Here is a 24,932-nt window from a genome sequence, read left to right as displayed (position 1 = left end):
CCAACATAGGTGACCAGGCAGCGAGGCAATTAGAGCAGATGCCAAAAAGTGTTAGCTGAGTGCAGGATGGCACTTAGGAAGGAGCAGGTCATCCTTTTTTTCCCACCTTTTAACCCATCCTAACCTGGCTCGGCAGCGTCCCCTTGGACAATAATTTGTTGAAGGGTACTTCAAATGCCTGATCTTCCCCAAAGAGGAAATGGGAAAAGTCACCTGTCTGATCAGTTACACAACACAGGACATCCTTCAGAGCTAAACATGTCAACAAAGCAGGTGACGATCGGGCTATGGAACAAATATTAACTAGGTTTGCCATAAAATAGGAAAATACCTCCTAGCCCTAGGTACAATTTGAGGTTAAAAAAATAAGTAATGGGTGTGTCCATAATCCCACTTTCTATGAAAACAATACATTCACAACACAAAAGTACCTGCTTCTAAATTTAAGGACAAAAAATAAATTGGATCCATGTGGACAGTTATCTTTTTCTTGAAAATGAAAATAATTCAGAAAAAGAATCACCATATGCATAAATTTGCTGCAAAATTATCAAGCACCGTTTTATACCCTGAACATGATAATAAACTTAATAAATGTGACAACAACATCGCGTGGTAATAATATCAAGATTTGGAGTTGCATCATTGGCACGTGATATTAAAGAGGAGCAATTCTGACAGAAGTCATACCCGATCCTTCAGACATAGAAAATAAACAGGTCACAAGTGGTTTTTTCCCCCTACAAACTCACTCAATTACTATAATTTTTATTTATGATTAAGTAGCATTCAAAGTCAAGGAGACAAACAATCATTTTAGCACTAAATGATAATTTAAAAAACACGCTGGTTAATATTTAGTTACCTCGCCTGATGCTTCATCGACTAAAGGTATCTGGGTAGGAGTTTCGATTTCAATTGATATCTAGTAAAATAAAATAAGAGATCATGTATACATCGCATTATATACTTTCAGTCTGTCACGGCTTTACATGCCTTCGCAGCTCAAACACAGAAAGCGGACTAAGAGAAGACGGTTCAGACTTCTGGGTAACAATTTCCAATTTCACTATAAGAAACTGTTTAACTGCTTGAAAACACGATAAAGCTAAAATAACACAATAAAGCTAAAATAACACCTTTCTTGAGGCTGACGTGGCAATATGAATTAAAGGCCTTAGAACCTTGTATATTCTTGGACACGGCAACTCGACTGCTATGAACTCAGTTTTCCTCCCTGCGCCTCCCCATCTCCCTTTGAACTTGACTCTTTGTGTAACATGCAGTCCTGTGCTCCACGTGTTTAGGTTTTCTGTTGCAGGACACAGTCTGGATGAGTCCGCGACATGTTGGCTTAATTCACAGATTCGAGCTGCGGCAGAGGGCTCCACGGTGGGCTCGCACGCTTCACTAGGACAGCAGCTAGCACAGACAGCCATTCGATAAGTAGCTGACCAAAGAAGGAAAATAATTTTTCATCTTTTTAGTCCACTGATGTCATAAAACTTACAGGGACTGAAGTTCAGGTGTGGAACCATCCTTGCATCTTTGGAATAAAGAGATTGTATTCATGATGCATTATTTTTTAATACTGTTAGATTCAGTTAGCTCTTACATTAAGATGTTCACACGTGTTCACATATGAAATGGCCTTTTTTCCCCGCGTGCTATCATTATCTATTTTGCCAGGAGGGTTGAGCAGCTTATCTTTTTCTTATATCCTACAAGAGCTCATCCAGCACAGTGATTATTTGTTCTTTGAATATCGGGCAAAATGCACATATAAAACCATCTGGGCCTGGGGCTTTATTGAAGAAGGGATCTTTGAAAATTGTCTTAATTTCTTTGATGGTTACTGATTTATTCAAGTTTTCCTCTTTTCTTGCTCAATTTGGTATTTTCCTACTTTTCCAGAACTACCATATTAATTTTTTTTCAAAATGTACTGCTGTTATTAACAGTTATTTTCCTTTTTGTCATTCTGTATTTTTATGTGCATCTCCTTTTTTTTAATTGATCTTGGCAGAAATGTCTCTCTATTCCTCTAAAGTCCTGTTTTAGTTTTGTTACGCCTCCCTTTCATTTTCTGTGGCAGGTGTGAGTCCTTATATCACGAATTGGTTCTTTTATCTTCATTGTCTCCTTCTTTCACATATGCTTAGATCTCCTTTTCCTTCTCATTGAGTTGAAAATCTATTCCATTTAATTCTAGTCTTCGTTTTCTAAGAAGTGTATTTAATGCTATCAATTTCCCTTCAAGTACTACTTCAGCTGTATGCCACACATTTTGACATGTCATGTTTTCACTGCCCATCAGTTCTAAGTACTGTATGTTTTTCTTGATAACTTCCTCTTTAACCTAAGTGTTGTTTCTTGTATGCATTCAGTTCCCATATGCAAAGGATGACTTTAGCTCTCCTTTTATTTCTGATTTCCAACATCATTGCATTAAGGTCAGAAAACGGATCACAAGAATTTCTTAAAACTTCTTTTGTGACATAGTACACAGTCAATTTTTGTAAATGTTCCACATTCAACCTAAGATCTAGTTTTCTCTGTTGGGTTTAAAGCTCTGTATTTCTCTTAGCGCACATTTATCAATTATGTCATTCAAATCTTCATCTCCACTTATTTCCTACCTCCTTCATCTTCCAGTTCCTGGGAGTGGTGTGGTAAGCTCTCCAGCTACAGCTGTTGAGTTGCCTTTTTCCCCCTTAGATTGTGAGAAGGGCTCTTACTACAACAACTGAGCTGAGCTGGGACGATCCTGGAAGTCCTCTCCATGTATCCTTCCAGGTTAGGGTTGGCCACAAGAAACATCAGAGTAACATTTGGAAGGCAGACGTGAACCAGGAGCCACTTTTTAATGCTCCGAAGGGCACCAGAAATTCTAACGGCTCGTGTACATTGTTGATCTGCTGGCTTAACTCAGCGACACGGGGCAGGGGCAGGACTGCAGCAACTGCATCTTCTGCTGCACGTCCTCCTTCACCTTCTCGGAGTCCTGGGCCGGCTGTGTGACTCAGTGGCAAAACGGGTGGCAGCATTACCAAGGCTGGGAAGATTGAGAAACAGACACGGGTTCCAGTTTGTCCTTGTAGATTCCAGCCTGTCTCTGCTCTTCTCCATCTCTTTCTCAGCTTTCCTTTCCGACTGCTGGCCAGGCTGACCCACGGCAACTTCAGGCCTAATACCAAGGCCCAGGTTACAGCCTTGCTGTTGTGGCCCTCTGCGGAAGAGAAATGGACCCCACTCCAACTGATAAGGTGGAGGTCGAGACTGAAGATGCCATGAACGCATCAAGAGGGTATGAAAACACGGCATTACTCACATCACGGGACTTTCTAGGGAGAGAGGGCAGTACCAGGCTGGGGGCAAGTGACTCTTACAACCTGAGAGAGAGTAGGAGGGAGTGGCCCTAGTTTTTATTGTGGTTATGGAGTGGCCTGGGGCTTGTGTGGTTCGAACTTCACAGTCGGTGACAAGGGAGGAGTGTCAGCTTGCCCACAAGTGGGGCAACGGGAAGAAGGAGGTGGGAGTCGAAAGCTGTTAGCAGTCAAACATCAAACAAGCAGACTCGATAACACCTGTTCAGACTTCTCCACCAGCTCCCACAATCACCTAAGGTTTAATCCATATAACAAACCCTAATTTGATTGTGGTTCTTTCCCTCAACAAGCACTGGGTGATCACTTACTACTTTATCCAGCTTGAGGCTATTTTGTTAATTCCATATTTGTTTGTATCTTCTTGATCCATTGTTCCTTTTAACAATAAATAACATCCTCTTTGAAACTTGGGAATTTTTTTTTGCCTTCAATTCTATTTTGTAGGATATAAAAATTGCCACTCTGGTCTTTTTAGCTTCTAATTGTCCAGTATATCTCCTCCTGTTTTTCTTTCCATTTCAACCTGCATTTATCCTTTTGTTTTACTTGTTTCCTGTGGACTACGACTTGTGGATCTTTCTTATTTTTTTAACCTAAATTGCGAATTTGTCTTTTGATCAAGAGTTGAATTAACTCCATTCGTATTTATAGTAATTACTGTTATCCTAGAACTTTTTCTGCCATCTTTGCATTTTCTACATACCATGCTTGCTTTTCTCCCCTTACAATCTACCTTCTGTTGCATAGATCCATTTTATTCTGCCGGAAAGCAAAGTTATACATCCTGTCTTTATTCTGGTTATCCCGTTCTTGTTATAACCCAGATGTTTACTTTTCCTAACCTATCCCATGACCTAAGTAAAAGGATTCACCAATTATGCTAATGAATCTTTTACACTTTAAAGTATTAAAATGCAACTTAGCAACAAACTCAATGAGATAACACAAAACTGAGAAGCTAGATCAAACAGCTGAGGGACCGGAAAGACAAATCAACAACAACGTCAACAACAATAAGATGTTAACCTCTTCTAAACGGTTGAGTTACAAAAGACTGAATATCAACATTGTAATTAATGTGGATAAATACAGTGTGTTTGGAACCAGGCTTTGACTAACTCTAATACTTTGTTCAATCCACCTCAAAAAATATTTCCTACTTGAAAAACAGAATTAGTGTCATTCAAAAGATAAAACTTACAATCCGTTTCTCCCAAAATCTGTACTTCGGGCTGGTTAACAACAACTCTTTAGTAACCGGTGAACAGTATAAGTAAACCTTCAAGCTGAAAGGAAAAGACAGAAAACAAAGCGGTTTCAGTGCAATCCAACATGCCATCTGGGGGGCCAGGAAATACGTTTCATCACATATCAGTTATCCCAAGCTATTCAGAAACTGGGCTGGCACAAAAAGGGTTACAGTCGTTCCCAACATGCCACCCCAATGACTGTCTCAGTCCCATTGAGAGAGTAAAGGATGATGGGAAAGGTGAGAGAAAACATTGTGTCCTCTGACCTCCTAAGGAGGGTATCCCTCACCATTCTTACATGAAAGATGCGTGTTGGTACAGGATCAGGTATGTCTGGAAAAACAAGACCAAACATTAAGCTACCTCTGGAGAATGAAAGGAGGTGCGGGAGACAGAAGACTTCTACGTTTTATTTCATATAAATCTATTCTGGTTTTTAGTGTGCAAAAATCAACTTCATAATAAACTTTAAAAATTCAACAGTATAGCTTAGCAGTTAGGAACACAGTCTATGGCTGCCCGTATTTTCCAAAGATAGCCATACTAAAATATATCCCATCTATACACACTCTTCTTACAGAATGGACACAGAGATTCCTTTATCGACAGGAAGAGTCTGAACCTCCCCTTGGACCCGGGCAGATCTTCGTTACCTTAACCAGCAGAATGTGATAGAAGTAACGTTGCAGGCCTTTCAAGGCTAGGTCTCTGGGCAATATGGCCACCTGCTAACTCTCTCTTAGGATGTATACTTTTTAAGCCCTGGGTCTCCATTTAAAAAGTCCAGCTAGCCTGAAAACACCACGCTGAAGAGACATTTTTAGAGACGGAGAGGCCCAAGGAACCCCAGCTACTTGAGTCTTCTCAACTCAGGAGTCAGTCATTGAATGAGTGAGCCTTCAGATAATGTCAGCCCCCATACGACATTCATTCGGGCAGAGACCAGACGTCCCCATTGTGCCCCCTCAGAATTCCTGACCCACAGAAACTGAGAAAGAGAACACATGATTAGTTGTTTTAAGTCACTAAGTTTTGGGGTAACTTGTTACGCAGCAATATAGATAACTAATCCACAGGTTCTAAAATCAGACAGACCTGGTTGAAATCCTGGTCCTGCCACTTACTGGCTGCGTGACCTTGGGCAACTAATTTAACCTCTCTGGTTCCTCAGTTTCCTCATCTGTAAAATAGAAATAATAATAGTATCTATTCAAAAGATTATCAAGAGGCTCTAAAGAGAACATCAGCTCCAAGAAGAGAGGGTTTTCATCTGTGTTGCTCACTACTCTATCTTCAACATCAGGACGGTGTTTGACTCATCATAGGCACTCAAAGAAACTGCTGAACTAATAAATATGTAGTGCCTGGCATATACATGTATATACTTAATAAATATTAGCTATCATTATCAAGAATACAGACTATTGGGGCCGGCCAGTGGTACAGCGGTTAAGTTCGCACGTTCCACTTCAGCGGCCCGGGGTTTGCCGGTTCAGATCCCGGGTGCGGACATGGCACCACTTGGCAAGCCATGCTGTGGCAGGTGTCCCACATATCAAGTAGAGGAAGATGGGCATGGATGTTAGCTCAGGGCCAGTCTTCCTCAGCAAAAAGAGGATTGGAAGCAGATGTTAGCTCAGGGCTAATCCTACTAAAAAAAAAAAAAGGAATACAGACTATTGATATCACTTAGGAGAGAAGCCAGACATAGATCAATTCAAAAGTCAAAAAGTCAATAAGGTCCTTTCCAAATATATATCCTGAGAATTTGGAATTTGGATTTAGGCAATGGCTGCAGGAAAAGAATGCAATTGTTCAGCTTCAAGAAAAGATAAACAACATTATATGACTCTTTATAATGGAACAACCATTTTCACAAACACACTTACAGAAATGAAAATAAACAAGCTATTGCTGCACCCAATTGCATGGATGAACCATTCATATATAATGTTAAGTGAAATAAAACAAATAGAAGAGTCTATTTGGTATGACTCTATTTATATAAAGTTCAGAAACAGCCAGAGCTAAACCATGATGACAAAAGTCAGAATGGAGGGTACCCTTGGGGGAGGGTCAGGGTTCTGTTCTGGGATATTGGCACTCTTCTATTTCTTGATCCGGGCAGAGGCTTCACAGATGTGTTCACTTGTAAAAGGTCATCAGATTGTTCCCTTATGATGTATGTACTTTTCTGCATAGACATTATAGCTCAATTAAAATGTTTACTTAAGAAAACACAAATAAGCAGCAAAACAAATTACCTGCACTCCAACCGTCTTTTCAAAGTAGGGGCTCTTAATCCTTTCATGTGATCTAAAAATAAAACAATCAAAAATCATAAACACATTATTTTTTCAGAAGATTCCTTGGCCCAAGGAAACTGAGTTGTTTGTTCTTTTTAAGCCTCTTTTTTCAAGAGAAAATGTATGCGAGGTTCACTTTGATAAGAGAAATGATTCATATGTGCTATGGACTCTCCAATGCAAGTGAAGAGTGCATCTGAAAACAGGACAGGTACCACTAAAGGGTGAGCATCTCTCAGCCACCAGAAGCCAAGTAAAGGCGAATGATCCCCTACATCTTGGGACAGAGTCTAAGTCACTCTGAGAAGCCACAGAAGAATGAGTGACCAGGGTCTCATTTGGAACTGCTTCCAGCACCTTCCTTCACTCTCATCTTTCATTTCCCTCTAACCACCTTCAGGCCATACTCTTACAACCCATTCAATTCCATTCTTAAAACAATCTCTCTGAAAATTCAAGTTCACTTCCATGGAATGCTCTCGGAAATCATTCGGGATTAGGCCAGAATAAGAAGAGTTTCATTATCTTCTCAGCCTACTGTGATGCCTAGATTGAAAGATGGGTTATTACTACCTACAGAGACTTGCTCTACAGCCCTCCAAATAAACAGACACACAAAGACAACAATGAAGGAAAGGTAAAATTTAAACAAAATAGTACATTAAAGGGGCTGGCCTGGTGGCACAGCGGTTAAGTTCGCACGTTCCGCTTCTCGACAGCCTGGGGTTCACTGGTTCAGATCCCAGGTGTGGACATGGCACCGCTTGGCAAAAGCTATGCTGTGGTAGACGTCCCACATATAAAGTAGAGGAAGATGGGCATGGGTGTTAGCTCAGGGCCAGTCTTCCTCAGCAAAAAGAGGAGGATTGGCAGTAGTTAGCTTATGGCTAACTTTCTTCAAAAAAAAAAAAATAGTACAGTAAATACATAGTGCATTCTAATATATTCTGAATCTTTAGCATGCAAAGACTTAAATAACCAAACAGGTCTAAATTCTTTGGTTAAGTCAAACCAGTTCTAAGTTTGGAAACCAGAAGAAAACTGAAATAGCTATATTTATATCAGAGAAAACAGAATTTAAAACAAAGACTGTAATAAGAAACAAAGATGAGTATTACCTAATGATAAAGGGATCAAACCAACAAAAGGATATAACGTTTGTCAATATTTATGCACCCAACAGAGGAACACCTAAATATATAAAGCAAATATTAACAGATGTAAAGGGAGAAACAGACAGTAATACAATAATAGTAGGGGGATTTAATACCCTACTTACATCAATAGAAAGATCATACAAGCAGAAAAATCAATAAGGAAACATTGCCCTTAAATGACATGTTAGACCGGATGTGCTTAACAGACATATACAGAACATTCCATCCAAAAGCAACAGAATACACATTCTTCTCAAGTGCACAGGGAACATTTTCCAGTATAGACCGTACTCTAGGCCACAAAACAAGTCTTAATAAATTTAAGAGGACTGAAATCATATCAAGCATCTTTTCCAACCACAATGGTATGAAACTAGAAATTAATTACACAAAGAAAACTGGAAAATTCACAAATATGTGGAGATTAAACAACATCTACTGAACAACCAATGGGTCAAAGAAGAAATCAAAAGAGAAATTAAAAAAATACATTGAGACAAACAAAAATGGAAATATAACATACCAAAATTTGTAGGATGCAACAAAGGCAGTTCTAAGATGGAAGGTCATAGCAATAAATGCCTACTTTGAGAAACAAAAAGTCTCCAACAACCTAACTTTATACCCCAAGGCACTAGAAAAAGAACTAATGAAGCCCTAGATTAGTAGAAGGAAGGAAATAACAAAGATTAAAGCAAAAATAACTGAAATATAGACTAAAAAGACAATAGAGAAGATGGGTGAAATTAAGAGCTGGTTCTTTGAAAAGATAAACAAAATTGACAAGCCTTTGTTTATGTGAACTTTTTCTAGCAAAAGAGACCATGGATTATGTCAGATATTCTGTTTTAGTCAGCTCAGGTATAACAAAATGCCTTAGACTCAGTGGCTTAAACAACAAGTTTATTTCTCACAGTTATTCAGGCTAAAGTTCAAGATCAAGGTGCCAGGGTCAGTTTCCGGAAAGACCTTCTTCCTGGCTTGTAGACAGCCACCTTATTACCATGCACTCACATGGCCTTTCCTAGGTGTGTGTGTGGAGAGAGAGAGATCTCCCTTCCTCTTCTTATAAGGCCACCAATCCTATCGAATTAGGACCCACCCTCATGACCTCATTTACCCTTTATTACCTCCTAAAAGCCTTATCTCCAAATACAGCCACATTGGGGGTTAGAATTTCAAGATATGGGAGGACACGATTCAGTTCATAGCACTGAGTCTGTTTCTCAGAAAGGCTAAAAACCACCAGATGGCAATGTGAGAAACCACCGAAAGCAGAAGTTCGGTTCTCGCCCTTGATGAATTTATGTCCAGGCTGAGTAAACGGACCCACATGTGATTAGAAAACAAGTTATTATCATCTGCTTGGTAGTAGGAAGTCATCTGTTGCTTAATGTATGAATTGATGAAGATTCCACAAATTCCTTTAGATGAATCCTTCCTCCACACTCACTACTCCTAGACACGAAGGGCAAGCCTTCAGCCACTCTTTAACCGTGGCTATCACGTTTTGAGTTCGGAAACTCGAGTGAGACTCAACACAGAAAGTCAAAACAGGTGCATGCTCCTCCAGCAGCACATTCATAACGAAAACCAAAACAAAGACAAAAAGGTTATTCTCCAGAATAGGCAGGAAAACCCTCCAAGAGGCTCCCTGGGCTATTTAACAAACAGAGAGGGAAGGTCCAGATTCTCCTCACTAGAGAGAGAACTGGCAGCTTTGAGCAAGAAAGGAGAGGCATTTCCCAAAAGCAGAAACTTCAACAACTTACACTAGGTTAAAGCGATTGATTCCAAACACAAGGCAACACTGGTCTTCACAGCAGCCCTGGGAGGAAGGGCAGGGTTTTGATATCTGTAATTTACTTTAAAATTAGAACATGTGATGGGTATGTGGTATGTTTGTTACACTCTGATTCACTCCCCAAAAGAGTAGTGGGGAACATCGTACTCAAGTTTTTCTGGAAGCCTGCACTCCAAGAGGCAGCTACTAGAGAGCTTCATCTCTGATCAATGCCAATTAGGCTGTGTTGATTAGCATAATGATATTTGAAGTTTTCATTGCTAAAGTTAGTGACGACTTAGCATAAGAGATGTTAAAAATGGACAATGGCTGTGAAATTAGTGGTACTCCAGCACTGGAGACTGGCTGAAACGTTTGAGAGACACTCCAGCCTCAGCCGGGAGCATCAAGCCTGCAGACCCTATCATTCGGGGGGACACTTCAGGCTTAATCCCTAACCGTGTTCAGCTGTGAAATTTTAGGATTCTGGTTGCCTGACCTGGCTGTTATAAGGTAAGCCACATCCTGCCTCCAGACTAAAACGAACCTTTCATTTTGCAAGTGGACAGAACATCTAAAAGGAGGGAGGGCTTGCACTTCGTCGAGCTTACAGATGGGATGTTTGATTTGAGTGAGTGAGTGTGTGTGTGCGCGCGCGATTGCAGATAAATGTTTGGGAGCACGGCAGAATTTCCTCTGAAATTTCTTTACAACACGGTAGCGAGGATGTGGAAGAAGATTAAGTAATCCTCGTCAACCTCTGACTATTGGCCGCTTCCAATAGGAAGAGCTTCCAAAAGAACGGAATAGTTGCACCTGATCAAATCCGCGTGGGTCGGTGCGCAACTGGCAGTTGCTATGTCCCCGTACAGATCAAGAAATCTGTAACGCCTCAGAGAGGCTGGAGAGCCAGGCCGGGACAAGGCGCAGTGGCTGGTCTCTGCCCCGGCCTCCGAAGCCCGCACCCTCGCTCAGGTCCCCTGGGCGACCACCGCGCGTGGCCAGGACCCGCAGCCCCCAGCCCCGGGGAGGGCGGCGCGCAGCTCACTCACCCTTGTGGCAGTGCGACAGGAAGTAGGCACGGGCCCTCAGGTTCTCCCTGTCGAAGCGATCGATGGAGATGGTGGGATACTCGGCCATCTGTCCCTCGAAGGAACTCATAGCGCCGGCCAACCCCGGGTGACTGGACCCCAAGCCAGCCTCGGAAGCCGGGGTGGCCCTGACCTAGCCGCCACTTCCGGGAACAAGCCGCCGCCGCACCATTGGCCGCCCGGATGCAGCCGCGTCCAATCAGAGGAGCCCTGCAGCCAGGGGGCGGTGCTAAGGAGCATCTGGTTAGTTCCCGCCACCCGCGACCTAGGGGTTTAAACTTGCGAGCTGCGCTGGCGTGGGGCCGCCGTTGTGCTCAGGGCTGAGGCAGCCGCGTGGGATCAAGGGTGTAGCTAGCGCGAAGAGGGTGGCTCCTGCAGGAAACCCTGACACAACACTGTGTCGCGCTGGGGAGGACACAATTCAACCCATAACAAAAAGCAGTGTAAAATATACAACAGGCATTTTCTTAAGTTTTTAAAATAAAAACAAGGTACTGTCCTTACCACTAAGGGTTAACAATTTTAAGTGTGATCGGTTTAAAAGACATCAGATTATGTCACTCCTCTGCTCACAATCCCGGAATGGCTCTCCTTCCTCCCGTGTTGGATTTGGGTCCAGGAACTCTTTGCAAACAGTATTCCGCAACGTGGGGACCCTGGAAGAGCATCACCCACAGTATCTGGGCTCCTGTTAGAAACGAAAATTCTCTACCCCAGGCCAGAGCTCCTGAATCAGAAGTTCTGGATGTGGGGCGCAGCAGTCTGTCTTAGCACACCCTCCAGGGCATTCACATAGATCCTAAACTCTCAGAACCACTGGGTTCAAATTTAAAAAGAACACTCTAGCAGTCTGGGGCAAGGAGTCTGGGTAGAAAGCTGCCACAATACTCCAGGAAATGTGATGGTGAGAATTCACTTATTCACTCAACAAACTGTCCCTGACCATCTGCTATGTACCAGACACCATTCTAGACACTAAAGATACAGCAGTGAGCAAGGCAAAGAAAAACCCATGTGGTAATGGAGTGCACGTTCTAGTGGAAATAATACTATCTATCATTTACGTAGTTCCAGATACTGTGCTAAGTGGCTCATTTTTATCATTTCATCCGCACAACAACTCTATCGGATAGGTACAGTTTTTGTCTTCATTTTACAATTAAGGAAACTGTGATTAAGTAATGTGTACAAGATCATGTTGCTAGGAAGTAATAGAACCCAGATTCAAATCCAAGGTCATGCCTTAGACGCCATGCTCCTAGCCACTGTGCTATACTACTTCCACAGCATCATACTGGCATTGGCTGTGATGGTGGCAAACCACATTTATTTGATATATACTGCTATTCTGTTAACACTGTTGGTGCAACCTGCTGTTGAATAGTAGGCACTTTTCTAGGAATTTAGTTAAGATCCATCTTCATGGGAATTACATTCCTGCAGAAGACAAGCAAAATTAAGAAATAAGCTATTTAAATAGTACATTGGAAGGCAATATGTGCTATTGGAAAAAGAAACACTAGAACACAGTTAGGCGGATAGACTCCACGATGGAAGAGCAACACAGAGGGATAGGGATGAGTGAGCTGAGATATTAACAAAGAAGTGAAGATGAGGAAGTTAGCCAAAGGGAAAACTGGAGGAAGACCATTCCCGGCAGAGGGAGCAGCTACAAATAAGGTCTCAATGTGGGAGCTAGTCAAGAAACGGCCAGGAGGCCAGTGTGGCTGCAGAAGTGGGATCTGGGGCTACAGGGCAAGGAAGGAGGGGTTGTGGCATATCTTGTAGGGCTTTGTTGGCCTTGTAAAGACACTGGTTTTTACTCTCTAAGATGCAGAGCCGTTGCAGGATTCTAAGCAGAGGAGGGACAATCTGACTGTTATAAACGGATGTCACTGATCGTTGTGTTGAGAACAGACTATGGGAGATGAGCGACCTGTTGGGGGCTATTGCAATACCCAGAGGGGGGAAATGATGGTGGCCTGGACTTGAGCGGAAGCAGTAAAGTCAACAGGTTTTGCTGATGGATGGATCTGGAAGGTAAGAGAAAGAATGGACTCTAGGGGCCATCAACTGAAAGGGATAGGCTGTGAAGGCGCAGGTTAGGGCAGTGAAGGCGTTTGGAAGGAATAGTTTGGGACAACCAAGTGGATGTTGGGTAGTGTTGAGAGAGAGATCTGGACTGAGGAAATGAATTTGAGAGTTGTCACGTCAATATTTTATATATAATAATGAAGTAATGTTAGAAAAAATTAAGCTGTAGAAGTCGTTTACTGTAAATTTACTAACTGTCCGGGCACTATGCTCAACCCTATGGATTGGTTCCTTTAATCCCAATAAAATGAGGAGGAGCGTGGGACAGTTAGGTAGTTACTATCTGGGACCAGAATCGCCAATGGTCTCGCTTCTCTGATCTGCCTTTTTAGGGAATTCCGTCTACGACTGAAGCAGCAGCAAATAAAGCACTTCGCTCTCCACCTCTGCTTAGGGATGAGCCTTTCAAGGATCCCTCCCAACCAGGGATCAACTTGGACTCGCCATACTGTACTCGCCACAGCCTGCCCAACCCTGGCGCGTGCGCAGAAAAGCCCATTCGCAGGGGGCGGGGCCTGAGTGAGCGGGGCGCCGCCACGCGTTGCTAGGAGACGCGAGGGTCGCGGAAGCCGCGACGGTTGGCCTGTCGCTGCCCAGCCGACGGATCCCGAGTGGAGAACAGAGAACCGCCGCGCTCTCCTGCCAGCTCCCGGGCGGGGCGCCCCGGCCTCTCCGGGTCAGCTGAGCGAGGAGGACCGCAGGAAGACGGACTCGGGACGAGCAGCCGAGCCGCTGAAGCGCCCGCCCGGCCCCGCCCCGGAAGTCCTGGCCCCGCCCCTTCCGCTCAGGTGCTCGCTCGCCGTCTCGGCGAGTCGTCCTGCCTGCTTCTGTGCTGTTTCCTCCATCCTTTCCAGGCAGGGTCTTTTCTTGGTCCCTCTTCAGTTTCGGAGTCTGATTCTCCAGTAGTTTCTGGGCCGCCCCGCGCCCCCTTCGACTTTAGAGGCTGCGATTCTGGGGTCTCCTTTCAGAGTTCTCGCGCAGACGGGCTCTTGATGCCCAGTTTTTGGAATACTTTCTCCATCTCGGCCTTCTCTAGGCAGATTTTACCTCACAGACACGAGTGGTGATTTCTGGCAGAAAAAACGTTTGAGGGGCCGGAGTAGGCACGTCAGTCAGCCGTGGGCGCCCCAAAGGAGTGGTCTGTGCTGCACAGATGCAGGTTCGCACACCTGGACCATGCATCACAAGGGTGTATTTTGGGAGCCAATTTTGTTTTTCTACTGAACACCCAAGAACTTTGGGAAGTGTGAGGACTCTAGCGACCGTCCTAATGAGACGTTTTTGCAGTTCAGGAAACTGAGGCCCCGGGATGTTAATTGACTTTAGCAAGGTTACATGCTTAAAGGGCTTCTCTGCCATAGCCTGCTGTGTCTAGGAACAGAAAAAATGGGGAAAGGAATGGAAGATTAAGGATACTAAAGCTGTCGGGGTTTTAAGACGTCTAAAAGTGAAAAGCACTTTTCAGAGCGAAAAGGAGCTGAAAAGAGTCTGCATAGAAGGGAGTTTGAGATAGCTGGCTACCTCAAAGGCTGCTACCATGAGATTAGAACTTTAGATTGTTAAGGATTTGATATTGGTGGGTTTTTAAATACCCATAGAAACCCTAATACTGTTTAATAAAATTCGATTTTTGCACAGTGAGAAAGTCAGGCATTGCCATTTCCTGTTTCTGCAGAAACAGCTTAGTATTATAGAGATCGAATGTATTTTATGTGAACTATTTTTGCCATAACTATCAGTAAAGAAACCACTGAATTTCAAAGTGCTGAATGTTATTAGCAGAATTAATATTGCCACTCAATTTCCCAGAGCCAATGAAATTTGATCTTTCCTAATTTTAGTTTCATTCTGTTTTTGATAAGTAGAAAGTTAGTTAAGAGACAAAAAGAAAAAAGAAATTTGCACTGCCACTGTATGGCATAGTTAGAGCAGCCACTGGGGTTCCTATTTCAGTGAAAATGCATGCATGTTCCCTTTTTCTGTTTTGAGAAAACAAAGTTTTGAAATGCCTGATACGTCCAGAAGATGCGTATTTCTTCCAAGAAAATGGCGGTTTCCCCAGTAATTCAACTGAATGTAGCATATTTTCTGTTCTTCTATTAATTATATTATTTTCATATGTATAGTTGACAAGATTGTTTTTGTTTGAAAGTGACAAAAGATTACATGCATGACATTCAGGAAAATACTTTTTGAATGAAGATGAATAAATAAAAGTATTTTATTATGTATCAAAAAGCCAAGCCTAAAGCAGAAGGCTTGGGTAAAACAAAAATTAGAATTGTAGCACTACTTTTAGATGTACTTTAAATGTGCTTCATCTATGAAAGCAACATAAGTAATACAGCCACCAAATTCATGAAATTCATCAATTTACTAAATTCATAAAAACATGACTAATTTGGAAGTATTTTTAATATAGTGAATTTGCACTTTTTTCCTTTCATGTTTCTTAGTGTCATTTTTTCTATGGAATATATATATTATATATAATTATATATGTTAATGAATTATCAGGCTGTACCACATATGTCCAACTCACTTTTTGGTCAATTCTAGTATATTGTATGGGAATGGACTTCCCATGAAAATGAATGGAACTGAACGATTTCACTGAAATGTGGCTTACTTATTGTTTTGTCAGGTATTCCAAATTTTACAATACAATAACAAATTCATACAATAACAATACCTACAGCACATGCAATAACATCACAGTGTATTGCCTTATAATACAACATGAGCCTAAACCTAAATTAATAAATAAGGATCAAGTTTTTAAAAAGTCAAATATTAACAATACTTTAATTTTCTTTGGTTTAGTCAATATACACGTTGGTATGAACGTTGGAAAAAATGCAAATACTAATGATATATCCCCTTGGGTAGTTGCTCCTTTCATCAGAGTGAACTGTATGCCTCAAATAACTTCATTTTAATTCAATTAAATCTGGAGCTAAGTCCAAACCACTGAGAATTATGGTTTCAGAATAGAATGTAAATGTCTAACCTTTAGAATGTTAAATAAGTAATGTAACAAAAATCTAGAGGAGGTAGGAGGAAGCATAAGACCAATTACTTTATTTTTCATAGAAAAGAGTCCATCAGTTCTCGTGTGTGGTTTATACATGGAGTTCAAACAAATGACTTTTAGCCTCGTAACAGTCTTCATCATCTTTTTTTTTTTTTTTTTTTGGTGAGGAAGATTGGCCCTGAGCTAACATCTGTTGCCAATCTTCCTCTTTTTGCTTGAGGAAGATTATCCCTGAGCTAACATCTGTGCCAGTCTTCCTCTATTTTGTATGTAGGACACCACCACAGCATGGCTTGATGAGTGGTGTGTAGGTCTGAACCTGGATCCAGACCCATGGACCCCAGGCTGCCGAAGCGGCGTGTACAAACTTAACTGTTAAGCCACTGGCTGGCCCCATTCATTATCTTCTTTTATGAACCATTGAGGGAACTTTTAGGCTACAGCTTTCATATTGAAGAAAATTTATCTGAAATTCAGCAATTCTGTCAATTTTATTTCCTGTTTTTCTACCTGTTAAATCCAAGTAAAGCTAAAGCTATTACTTGTAAAAGCATTTATTGTAAGACTCCTTTTTATAAAACTTTTTAAGTTTATCCTTCTAACATCAAATATCTGAGATGATATTCACCTGATGTTAAGGAGGGATATTTCTAATTGATGTGATTATTTTGCCTTTTTTTGTGTGCTTTAATGTATTTGTTGTCTTTTCAACATAATGAGTATTTGTCATTGTAATTGAAAAAATTCAAAAAATATGAATTCATTTACAGGATCTGCTTTATAAGGTCTGACTTTAATGTATTTCAGCCAATAGAAATATATTTTAATGGAAGAATGATTTCAAGGAATCCTGGTGAAAATCCTAGGCAGTTTATTTCAGTTGAGTGACTGATAGATTTTGGTAATAAAATAAGCTGCAGCTGAGAAAACAAGTACAAGATTATGTCTTTAATAAAATGGCTATAGAAGTTTGGTGAATAGACAATTACATAAACTAGAGTTGAATATTTGCATTTCAAAGACTATTGGTGACCTTCTACATTGTTTTAAAATCAGTGATCTTAGTATCATGACAGCCAAACAGCTTTCATGGACTCTGTGTTAGTCTGTCTTCCCACATTGGGCTGTCACAAGAGCAGGGCCACAGAGATCTGAGTAAATGGACTGCAGTGACTGGGATGTCTCCAAGCGGTCAAGAAAAGGAAAAAGAAGAAACTGTTGTTTCCCAGGAAGAAGAAGGGGAAGAGATTGAGAAGACTGATCTTACATCCCTTTTTTTGGGGGGGGGGGGGAATACAGTTTTTTTTTTTTTCATTGTGATAACATTGGTTTATAACATTATATAAATTTCACGTGTAGATCATCATATTTCAATTCCTGTGTGGATTACATCATGTTCACCACCCAAAGACTCCTTTTGCCTACTCCCTCCCCTTCCCCCTCTGGTAACCACCCATCTAATGTCTGCCTCTATGTGATTGTGTGTTGTTGTTTTTATCTTCTATTTATAAGTGAGATCATCTGGTATTTGACTTTCTCCCTCTGACTTATTTCACTTTGCATAATATCCTCAAGGTCCATCCATGTTGTCACAAATGGCCAGATTTCATCATTTCTCATGGCTGAGTAGTATTCCATTGTGTATATATACCACATCTTCTTTATCCATTCGTCCCTTGATGGGCGGGGAGATGCAGTTTTGAATATACTCAAATGGCATGGTGTTGGGACATTTTGGCAATCTATTGAGCAGTTAAAAGTAAGAGTGTGATTTCAGAGAGGTGTAAACTATTGCTGGGAATGCCAGATTTAGTATACAGTATTTAGGACATGACTCCATAAGTCTGAATGCAATTTTACTTGATGAAGAAGTAAGCAGTTCTCTATGTATCTTTCAGGATTTATTTTATCTCCAAAAATAGAGCATGAATCCTTCCCAATCTTGGAATTGAATGCTTAAAATTTAATGTATTTAATGGGATCCTCGACTCTCTAATTTTTAAAAATGTTGGTATTGTTTATTCTTAAAAGGACTTACAAAATTACCACTGTCATGTTATCGATTAATGTTATTTTAACATCTTTCAGAAATAACTGGTAAAAAGACTTCTGTAGCCATGGCTAGTTCTGATGTGAAACCAAAATCAATAAGTCGTGCCAAAAAATGGTCAGAAGAGATAGAAAATCTGTACAGATTTCAACAAGCAGGATATCGGGATGAAATTGAATATAAACAAGTGAAACAAGTTTCTATGGTAAGATTTATGCCTCTACAAAGCTGAACTCAAAATGAGTTAGATGGTGAAAAGTATTTAAAAAAAAAAAAAAAAAGGACCAGAGAATAAGTGAAGGGAATTCTACTCCAGCTTTCTCATTTTATTGATAGGAGACTGAGGCCCACAAGAGTGATTTTCAGGCAGACTAGGGGAAGAGATGGTGGCTCAGCATGGAAACATTAAGAACTATCCAGCTTTTGTTGAGCAACTGGGCTGTGTTAAATGAATCTTTTTTTTTTTTTTCTGCCATGAAAGATTCACCCTGAGCTAATATCTGTTGCCAATCTTCCTTTTTTTTCCCCATCCCTATACTCCAATATATAGTTGCATAGTCTAGTTGTAGACACTTCTAAGTTCTTCTGTGTGAGCCGCCACCACAGCATGGAGGCAATACAGAGCTAAAATGTAATAAACACTTGAACTTAATGGACATTAATTTAACAGATATTATTATGGTTGGTGAAGAATGAAGTTAAAAATACTGATCAAATGAAGATTTGATGACTGTGATTTTCATATATTCATCTTCTGACATCTACTAACATTTCACTCTGTCCCCATTACCAAAAGGTAGTCTTCATTGCTGTATCATCTATGGCTTTTAAACAGATAAAACACAACCATTAGCAGTTTTAATGCTGTTCAAAAATAAGCTTCATACCTTGCATTACGATTGAGATGCCCCTAAAAGATGCATAAGATCTGGGATCATATAGGCAATGTGATTATATAGGCATCTCTATGTTGCATCTACACCCCCATGTTCAACACTGTTGTGACTGAGATGAAATCAGATTTAAGAGAACACAACATCCTTAAAGAGGAAGTCCCAATAAACAACTGAGAGGTGTATGTGTGTGTGTGTGGCATAGGGAAGATCAAACGTATGAGTGTTCACTGTATGACTTGGCAATTATGGAAAGGTTTTGCATTCAGTATAAATTTTGGGGTATTTACCATGTGCAAATTTCTGGGCCAAGCACGTTAGGGGATAAAAATCTCAGTAAGTGAGTGCCTGACCTCAAGAAATTGAGAGGACCCGTGGGAAGAGTACAGGATTTGGAATTAGTCTGTCCAGGATTTGCGTCCTGGCTTTCCCTCTCATTAGCTGGGTAATCCTGAACAAGGATCTGAACTTCACTGAGCTCAGCTGTAAAATGGCAATGACAGTGCCTGCTGTAGAAAATGGTCACAGGAATGAAATGAAATCGTGTGTGTGAAGTGCCTGACATTGTCATAGTGCTCAATAATAATTTATTGAGTCAATGAACAGTGTTTAATGAATGATAGCTTTTATTATGCTTATGTTCTTGGAATAGAAGATTTATAATGACAAGAAAAATAAATCTTATACAAGTCCACAGATATGTGCCTTAAAAAAAAAGTACAGGAACTTAGAGGAAGACAAAAATCGCTTCCGTATGAGGACAATTCTCCAAAAAGCCTTTATGCTCCCAGAGGCATTTGCAGTGGGCCTTAAAGGATGGATAGGGTGGTAACTGAAAGCTTGCTTGATGGGCATGTCTCTACCAGCATCCGGTGGTCTGCATGGCTTGAGCGGCACTCACCCTCATGAGCGCTATTAGGGCTTGCCTATCTCCCTCCCTACTGAGAACTGGATATGAGGACCATTATCATTCCACTCCACCATACACTAAGGAATGAAGTTTCCTAGATTGAATGGGAGCGATGGACTAAAAAGCCAAGAAGAAAAAATTATGAAATAGCAAAGAGGTATCAAAGGAAAATGCCTAGAGATTGAGGAACACAGAACCAATATAGCTGTTTGGAGGCTCATCCCATATAAAGGGGCTGTGGGTGTTCTGAAGCAGCAGCAGTTGTACTGTTTCTCCACTGAAAGAGATGGTTTTCGGGGCCCTAGTAAATGAAAGAGAACCTGCTGCTGGCTCCCAAAGGAAGAGCGCTGTAACGGCATCTTGAGGACACCTTCCTTTCTCTGCAGAGGGCAATGGAAGCAACAAAAGGTTGGCTCGACTGAAGCGATAGGAAGCATTACTCATTTCTATAATGTGTGTGCAGGAAAGCCTGGCAAGGCTTATCAGATACTCTGCTATCTCTTTTTGCTAATTCCTAAATAAATGAGACAAGAGAAGAAAATGAAAATGAGTTGTTAGAAAATAAAGGATGTGCGTTCCTTTGTCTTCACGGGGTTTTCCTATTCCAGTTGAGAGCTGTGATTTATAAGTGGGAAGTGTGAGAAGCCCAGCGCCGCTTGTATAGATGGTGTTGAAGAACAGGATTTGATTTTCTAGACCGTGAAACCTGAATAATGGGTTTTTCACGATGATAGGGTACATCTCAGACAATCCAGAAGGAACTTATCTAACAACAAGAGAAGTGCATTGACTTGACCAAGAAGGCATAACATGAATTCAGCAAGGAAGGGGAGAAAAATGTCCAAACTAGATCGAGCCAAACCATAAAGTAAGCAAATTAATATGACATTCAAGAAAGACTGGTAGAGAGAAGGTGAGAAAAGATTGCTGAGGACTATATTCATGACCTCAAATGTCTATTAAAATTGAGTTTCAAGGTAAACTTGAACTATGGACATGAGGAGATACACATGTACCTTTAGCTTTCTCCAGTCTAGATGCTTCCTTTAGTCACTGCTATAGCGTCAATAATCAGCAGGAGGGGCTTTCAGAATGGGGCCAGGGCGTAGCCCTAATTTCCTCCTGGGGAATTACTTTTAGAAATTAGGAAGCAATAATGTTTGAGATCATTTGTAAACATAAGAAAAATAAAGTTTAGATAATTTTGAATGTTTTAACTGGGCTACTGAGTAGAAATTTCAATCTAGAAATTGGGGTCTAGAGAGAAGCACTGAATTAGTTATTCTGCAGTATAAGGTTGTAACTTCTGATGTGTCTCGTGTGTGTGTGTGTTTGTGTGTCTAAGAGCTCCAGTATTTTTAAATTTAATTTTTTTCTCCTGAGGAAGATTCGCCCTGAGCTAACATCCATTACCAATCTTCCTCTTTTTTTTTTTGCTTGAGGAAGACCAGCACTGAGCTAATATCCATGCCAATCTTCCCCTACTCTGTATGTGGGGCACCTCCACAGCATAGCCAGTGAGTGGAGTAGGTCCACCCCCGGGATCCAAACCCATGAACCCAGGCCACCAAAGCGGAGTGCATGGAAGTTTAACCACTTGGCCATGGGGCCAGGCCCTTACATTGGATTTTTTGACATGAGTTGTACTTTTAACTATTTGATAGTAAAATATTGTATAAAACTGGCATTTCAAAGTTTGTATTCTGCTTTTTGATATGTGCAGATAGATCGGTGGCCAGAGACAGGATATGTGAAGAAACTTCAGAGAAGGGACAATACTTTCTATTACTACGACAAACAGAGGGAATGTGACGACAAGGAAGTCCACAAAGTGAAAATTTATGCTTACTAGCCTTTCTTCTTTGTATTATTTGATGTCATCTTTTAAGAATTCATTGTTTCATCCTACATTATGTAAATGTTTGTCATTCTACAAAATAATTCAAAATGCAAAACTTCAGTTGAATGTTTGGAAACACAAAAGCCATCAAACTTAATCCTGTTCTATTCTAAAATATAACTGCAGAAGCATTAAAGTGGTATCCATCTTAGTCTTGGTCCTGTTCTTCCTGACGCTTTAACTGTGCTAGCATAACCATTGGGCAGGGAAAAAACAGACCCATTGGAAACCGTTCCAGTGGTTATGCTAGTGCCCCCCTCACCCCCCAACACACACCCCAGCCTTTACCACTTTACAAGACCATCGCTGTGAACTGCCACATCTGCATCGTGTGGCTCAAGGGCTTTCTCTTGCCTTGGTGTCCTTTGCCTCTTGCTGAGTAGATGGGAAATGCCAAAGAAGGACAGCCCCAGGGAGCACCCTCAGCCAATGACTGATGTGGCAGAAGTGTATAGAGGGCCCAGCAGCCTGCCACCTCGGGAGGAATCAGACTGAGGTGTGTGTTTCACACTGGTACCCAGAGCATCCCCAGCAGGAGTTAGCTCCCGTCATCTGCAGCCGCATCTGGCTGCTGCATAATCTATTGCATGGCTCCCTTCCTTGCCACTGCCCCCACGCTGCTGCCAAGGACCCTTCCACCCGAGTCAACTCCTTGTATTTGAAGCCTTGTCCCAGGGTGGGCTTCTGTGTTCCCCACCCAGACAACTTATATTACAATGGTGCCTGGAATCACCACAGAAACAGCCTAAGTGCTAATAAGTGAGGAAGGTCAATGATTGCATTGACCTCTAAGACTTAAGAAGTCCCTCCACATGAGTGAGTCATGAGGGCTTTGAGACTAAATAGATGAAAGATATCCTTTTATTGCAGCTTTTTTCACTGATATGATTTTTTCATTTGTTACCATTTATAAGCTCTGACCTTTAGATAGAATTTTGGGTAAAGGGCTCATATCCATCAATTCATTCAACTTGGGCTCCTGTCTTCCAGAACTGTCCTCCCAAGGAAGCTCCATTAGCTTATCAATTCAAAGTCATGCATCTTCAGCACTTTTTTATTTTTCTGAACAAACACATAAGGGGAAGGATAAATAGATCGGCAAGCCTGTTTTATGCCTTTCCCACTACTGCTTGAGATCATCTTACTTGGCACTTACAAGTCATTCATCTGTACCTCTCTAGTCATGATTTCCATCATCTTCCAGATTTGGCAGACCCCCAGGTGCTGAGCATAAGAAGTATTCTGAATTGGATACTACTTTCTTTTAAACACCCTGTGATAGGCAGAATGATTGCCCCCAAAGACAGCCACATCCTTATCCCTGGAACGTGTGGATATGGTACCTTACCTGGCAAAAAAAATTTGCAGACATGATTAAGTTAAAGAACTCGAGATGGAGAAATTATCCTGGAATACCTGGGTGGGCCCAAGGTAGTCACTAGGTCCTTAAAGAGGGCAGCATGTGAGTCAGTTAGAGAAGATGCGATGATGGAAGCCGAGGTCTGAGGGATGCAGGGAAGGAGCCAAAAGGGAAAGAATGCATAGATGCATAGAGCTTCTAGAAAGTGGGAAAGCAAGAAAATGAATTCCCCCTCGAAGTCTCCAGAAGGAGCAGAGCCGCACCAACACCTTGATTTTACCCAATGAGATCCATTTCATACTTCTGGCCTCCAGAACTATACGAAAATAAACTAGTGCTGTTTTACGCTACTCAGTTTGTGGTCATTTGTTATGGCGGTAAGAGGAAACATAGATTTACACAGAGCAGTGAAGCAAATAACCACCCGTAGAGTTGGAGTCAACGTGAGCTTCAGTCATGGTCTGCCATTTTCGACCATGGAACACATTTTGTTACAGGTAAGAGCCATTCCAAACAAGTTGGTAGGCAGTTTTTGCCTGGAGCATTTTTAGTAATTAGCTCGAATGTTCTAAATGCCAGATTATCTTTCTGCAGCAAGACTCACTTCAGACACACGGTCCCCGGGACCATCAGACGCAGTTTTGGTTCCCTGAGTCTGTGTGATTTGTGTTTTCCCAGTTCGTCTTGCGGAGAGCACAGCTGATGCTTTCACATCAGGCCAATCTTTTTTAGAAAATGGATAGGCCATACAGCAACTAATATCTATAACGGTCTAGTTTAAATTAACGACAACTTAAATTTGATCCTATTCTAAAGCTGAACATTACCCTCCCCCACACTTTTTTTTTTAAGGATTGGCACCTGGGCTAACAACTGTTGCCAATCTGTTTTTTTTTTCTGCTTTATCTCCCCCAATCCGCCCCCCCCCCCACCCCTGTACAGAGTTGTATATCTTAGTTGCAGGTCCTTCGAGTTGTGGGATGTGGGATGCTGCCTCAACGTGGCCTGACGAGCGGTGCCATGTCCTCACCCAGGATCCGAACCCTGGGCTGCCGCAGCAGAGTGCACGAACTTAACCACTCGGCCACGGAGCCAGCCCCCGTCACTTTTTGTTTTTAATGTCACATTTTACATCTTTTTATCTTGTGTATCCATTAACTAATAATTGAAATCATAACTATTTTCACTACTTTTGTCTTTTTTTTTTTTGAGGAAGATTAGCTCTGAGCGAACATCCACCCACCAGTCCTCTTCTTTTTGCTGAGGAAGACTGGCCCTGAGCTAACATCCATGACCATCTTCCTCTACTTTATATGTGGGATGCCTACCACAGCATGGCTTCATAAGCAGTACAATGTTCGCACCTGGGATCTGAACCAGCAAACCCCAGGCCTTTGAAACAGAGCATGCAAACTTAACCGCTACACCACTGTGCTGGCCCCACTACTTTTGCCTTTTAACCTTCACACTAGCTTCATAAGTGATTAATCCACTACTTTTACTATATATTTACCTTTCTGGTGAGATTTATACTTACATATGTTTTCTTGTTACTAATACCACCCTTTTTCTTTTCAGCTAAAAGAAGTTGCTTTCACACTTCTGGTGCGGCTGGCTCTGTGGCCAAGTGGTTAAGTTCGTGCACTCTGCTTCAGTGGCCCAGGGTTTCGCTGGTTCAGATCCTGGGCATGGATATCGCACCGCTCATCAGGCCA

General features: G+C 41.5%; 2 protein-coding genes across 10 annotated transcripts in view; one reads left to right on the top strand and one right to left on the bottom strand.

The window, feature by feature from the left end:
- The window catches only part of DCLRE1C (DNA cross-link repair 1C), a 35,960-nt gene extending 24,811 nt beyond the window's left edge, over positions 1 to 11,149 (bottom strand). Inside the window, exons 1-4 of one of the 7 annotated variants that reach the window (XM_008529117.2) lie at positions 10,938 to 11,149; positions 6,904 to 6,955; positions 4,591 to 4,675; positions 866 to 925 (exon numbers count right to left, since the gene is read on the bottom strand). In XM_008529117.2, coding sequence (XP_008527339.2) covers positions 866 to 925; positions 4,591 to 4,675; positions 6,904 to 6,955; positions 10,938 to 11,046 — 306 coding nt within the window. In that variant the 5' untranslated portion in view covers positions 11,047 to 11,149. Of the gene's footprint in view, positions 1 to 865; positions 926 to 4,590; positions 4,732 to 4,937; positions 4,973 to 5,734; positions 5,823 to 6,903; positions 6,956 to 10,937 lie in introns of those variants that run through there. The other 6 variants (XM_070601208.1, XM_070601212.1, XM_070601213.1 and 3 more) reach the window with 6 other exon arrangements.
- A 1,719-nt stretch (positions 11,150 to 12,868) lies between these two features.
- MEIG1 (meiosis/spermiogenesis associated 1) lies at positions 12,869 to 22,008 on the top strand. 3 transcript variants are annotated; one of them, XM_008529114.2, is made up of 3 exons: positions 12,869 to 13,016; positions 18,193 to 18,359; positions 21,681 to 22,008. In XM_008529114.2, the coding sequence occupies exons 1-3, from the start codon at positions 13,004 to 13,006 to the stop codon at positions 21,807 to 21,809; spliced, it is 309 nt and encodes a 102-aa protein (XP_008527336.1). In that variant the 5' UTR covers positions 12,869 to 13,003; the 3' UTR covers positions 21,810 to 22,008. The 3 variants fall into 3 exon arrangements, with proteins under 3 accessions (XP_008527336.1, XP_008527337.1, XP_008527338.1); XM_008529115.2 differs by lacking the exon at positions 12,869 to 13,016 and adding an exon at positions 13,638 to 13,858; XM_008529116.2 differs by lacking the exon at positions 12,869 to 13,016 and adding an exon at positions 13,673 to 14,229.
- The last annotated feature ends 2,924 nt before the right edge of the window (positions 22,009 to 24,932 follow it).

Source organism: Equus przewalskii, chromosome 30, assembly GCF_037783145.1.
Source record: "Equus przewalskii isolate Varuska chromosome 30, EquPr2, whole genome shotgun sequence".
In the NCBI taxonomy this organism is placed as follows: domain Eukaryota; kingdom Metazoa; phylum Chordata; class Mammalia; order Perissodactyla; family Equidae; genus Equus; species Equus przewalskii.
This window is presented reverse-complemented; position numbering and strand designations above follow the sequence as displayed.